We start from the raw sequence: 3,781 nt of genomic DNA, 5'->3' as shown, positions 1-3,781 counted from the left end.
TCACGGGGTCGTGATTATCCTCCATGCACAAAAGATTTTGATTTGAGCTTTTAAGTCATATTAAGACAGTGAAAATAATAATAATCATTGTCGTTATGGGTAATTTTTCTTTTGTCCAAAGCAAATTTCCATGATTTTTTTTTTTCATTTTTGGCTTCTATCAATACTAATGTTGGAGTAAAAAAAAATTCGCAAAATGGAGAAAACGTTTTACCATTAGCCTTTCTAAAGCTGTTCATATGGCAGCCTTTGGTTTTAGTACCCCGCCCCCTAAGTGGTCACAGTCTCCTTTGAACTTCTGTTGAGAAGAAAGTTGTTGAAGCCAGGCTTATTTGTAAATTACATTATTCTGGTGAAACCAACAGTTATTTTTCTAGTACAGCTTATGGTAAAATACTGGCCTAAGAAATGGAAAACTGCAGTACTAAAAGGGAATTAGTGGCAAAATTAAGCGATTTCAAGGTTAAAAAAAAAAGGAAAGAGGAGCCTTCATATATAATATGAAGGTGGAAATTACAGTGGGATTATGGAATGAAAAACCACAGTGAATTCTCAATTCAACATGGCATCTTCTTGAATCCTGCCTAGTAACTGGTTTACTGCTGTAGCAATGTCATCCACTGAAGTCAGCTTACAATCATCTTCTACCTGCATTTTTGTTGCCAATTATATATATGTATGTATGTACATATGTGTGTATGTATGTATGTATACTAACCTTGACACTGAGAGAATAATGTACAGTTTGATCAACTGTAGTGACATTGAGATGGAGGATATTGAGACGCATACTGCTCAAACCTGAAACCAGTTTCAAGAGCTGTGCCGGTCCCTTTTTCGATCTTATTTTGAGGTTTGCATGGCTCTCCACCATGGTAACTTCTATGTCGGCTATGGCGGATCGATTCTCAGACATCGATTCGGTCATCGGGTTCGAATTATTATCGCCCCGAGTCGAGTACTGTGGGAACGTGAAGAACTCAGCAAAAGGTGATGAACAGCATCTTGTACTACTACTTCCATCTGAGCTTTCCTTCACCTCTTTCTTAGCACTAAGCAACTGAACACAGTGCTCAAGCTCCTTCACAAAATTGATAGCTCCTCCAATTATTGACGCTTGATCACCCTAATCAAAACAAAAAACTTATGATTATCTCACACACACACACATATATATAACAAGTAATGAAATGAAAAATACCCTTTGAACATAAGACTCTGGCATGAGTGAGCGAAGGACAGAGAGATATTCATTCATTTGCCTTCTCCTATTGCGTTCAACAGCAATGTGAGTCATCCTTTGATTCTCAATCTCTTCCTTGTTTTTACGAGTTTTGAGTCGACGTCTTTTGGGACGACTCGAGGTCACCGTCTCGAAAGCCGCCGCCGAATCGTCGACGACGACGGAGGATGATCCATTTACATTATTGTTAGTAGCCATTGAAGTTGGTGAAGAAGAAGACACCCAGTAATCTCCGTTAACAAAACTAGTGTTAGCATCATCGGATGTCTGGTTGTAATAAAGCAAATGATTGTCCTCTTCATAGCTCAAATTTCCTCCTAACAAGCCGTAGAGTTCTTTGTTGCTGTAACCAAACAAATCTTGCTGGAAAACTACAGCTTCTAGTGCCATTTTTCTTCTCTCTTTCTCTTTCACAACAAAACCTAAAAGAAAGGTTTTATTTTTATTTGTTTAAATAAGATACCCAGAGGCCAAAACAAGAACAAAAAACCAAAAAGAGTTGGGGGAGATGCCTTGAGGGTTTCAACTTTGGGTTGCAGAAATGAGCTTTTTAAAGACATTTGATGAATCCCAAAATAATAAAAAAAAATGTGATATTCTATTCAAGGGATAAAACGATCTTTAGTCCTTGAATTTGATACATTTTTCTCATTTAGTCCACATTATTCTTTAAATTAAGTAAATGTTCTTTTTTTAATTATTTTGAGATATATCACTATGATAATTTGTTACATGGAATAAACTTAGAGTGTCACGTCTTCAAATTGATAAAAATCCATGTTTAGGATTAATTTAGACAAGAAAAATGTTTTAGGGACCAAATTGAGAAAGTTATCAAATTCAAGGACTAAAGATTACTCTAGTCCTCTATTGATAGAGATGTGGGGGGGGGGGTAGAGAAATATGATTTCTAGTTTTGAACTTACTCGTAGGTATTAAGCTAACATGCTCTCGTCTTGTGAGACACACTTTGTCTACTCATTGGTTTTATTTATGTAACGAAAATTAATTTTGGTGAAAAAAAAATCTTTTAAGAATATGAAAATGACATTTTGAAATTAATATTGAAACTGATGCAAGATATTTAGGATCTTTAATTGCTTTTGGATTCTTCTAAAATTATGATATGACTTTTCTTTTTCTTTAAATTGATAAAGATGTTTACTTAATTTCAAAAAAAATTATGATTATGACTTAAATTAATTGTAATGCATGAATAAAAGACTGAAAACCCGAAATTAAGACTAAAAATCAAAATTAAAAAATATATGGACTTATATCGGGCAAAATAATAATAAAATATGATAAGAATACACAAGTACTAAAACTCGAATTAAGATAGTCACGATACCATGTATCAACCTCGTCAACCAATACATTATTGGGTTTTTTTTAGTGCAATGACTGAACAAAACCCTAGTTTTTCTTATTTAATATGATAACTATTTTGGGCAAACATAAGTATAAGTCAACCCCATTTTCTTCATAATTTTAAGGAATGTCTTATGTGTAATTCTTTTGGTTATTTGTCCCTTTTTAAAGAAAACTTAATAGCATTATTATGTAGGACAAATATAATATTTATATATATATATATATTTTTTGATTTCTTATATATATATATATATATATATATAATTTTGATTTAGATTTAGTTCTCACAAACTAATATCATTACTAACGTAATATCATTTTATATTAATAATATATATATATATATAATTAACTAAAATTAATATATTTTTAATATTTGTTCATATGATGCGCAAATCAAGTTATTTTAATGGTTAAAAAGATGGTTGTTATCCTAAAGATGTCAGGTTCGAGTATCAGTGATTTTAGGGGATGTTTGGATAGGGGAATGTGGGATTCTCCCGGGAATTGAATCCACATTCCCCCGTTTGGATTGGCCGGAAATGTCATTCCCGGTAATATTTTATTATCAATAGTGAATTTTTTGGGGTATATTACTGGGAATGTCATTACCTTCCTTCCCTTAGGTATTGTAACATTGCTAGTGTTTTGGACTAAAATGCCCTTATATTTTTATTTTTTTTCAAAAATTTCATTCTTCTGTCATTGAATAATAAAAATTCTACGAAAGGTTAAATTACAAATTTATCCTTAAACTATTTAGATTACAAAAAAAGTATATAATTAAAATTTTATATGAAGTTCAGGGGCTAAAATAAAATTTTACCCTTTCATTAAACCTTTTTTATATTTTTAATTTTGTAAAAAATATATATATAAATTTTATGAATTTAAATTTTTTTAAAGAAAATATATATATATTTTTCAACTTGTAATATTATACAAATATATAATAAGGACAATTTGGTCAAATATACATTCCAATAATCTTTTATTCCTTTAATCAAACACGATAATCTTACATTCCTGCTAAACCAACCAAACACAAAATACAACATTTTCAGTAATCCTATTATCTGGTAATCTTTTATTCCCACTGGTAATCTTACATTCCGTAAACCAAACACACCCTTAGAATATTTGAGTATAAATTATCAAATAATT

The 3,781-nt window shown here is 31.2% G+C and overlaps 1 protein-coding gene across 1 annotated transcript; it reads right to left on the bottom strand.

Moving 5' to 3' along the window:
* Positions 1-317: 317 nt before the first annotated feature.
* LOC120201162 (transcription factor bHLH94-like) lies at positions 318-1,754 on the bottom strand. Its single transcript, XM_039201829.1, has 3 exons — positions 1,202-1,754; positions 719-1,126; positions 318-648 (listed from the first exon to the last, which is right to left on the bottom strand). Exons 1-3 carry the CDS (start codon positions 1,631-1,633, stop codon positions 553-555), a joined length of 936 nt encoding a protein of 311 aa, XP_039057760.1. The 5' UTR covers positions 1,634-1,754; the 3' UTR covers positions 318-552.
* Positions 1,755-3,781: the final 2,027 nt, after the last annotated feature.

This window comes from Hibiscus syriacus, unplaced genomic scaffold (assembly GCF_006381635.1).
Source record: "Hibiscus syriacus cultivar Baekdansim isolate YM2019G1 unplaced genomic scaffold, ASM638163v2 tig00007041_pilon, whole genome shotgun sequence".
Lineage (NCBI taxonomy): Eukaryota > Viridiplantae > Streptophyta > Magnoliopsida > Malvales > Malvaceae > Hibiscus > Hibiscus syriacus.
This window is presented reverse-complemented; position numbering and strand designations above follow the sequence as displayed.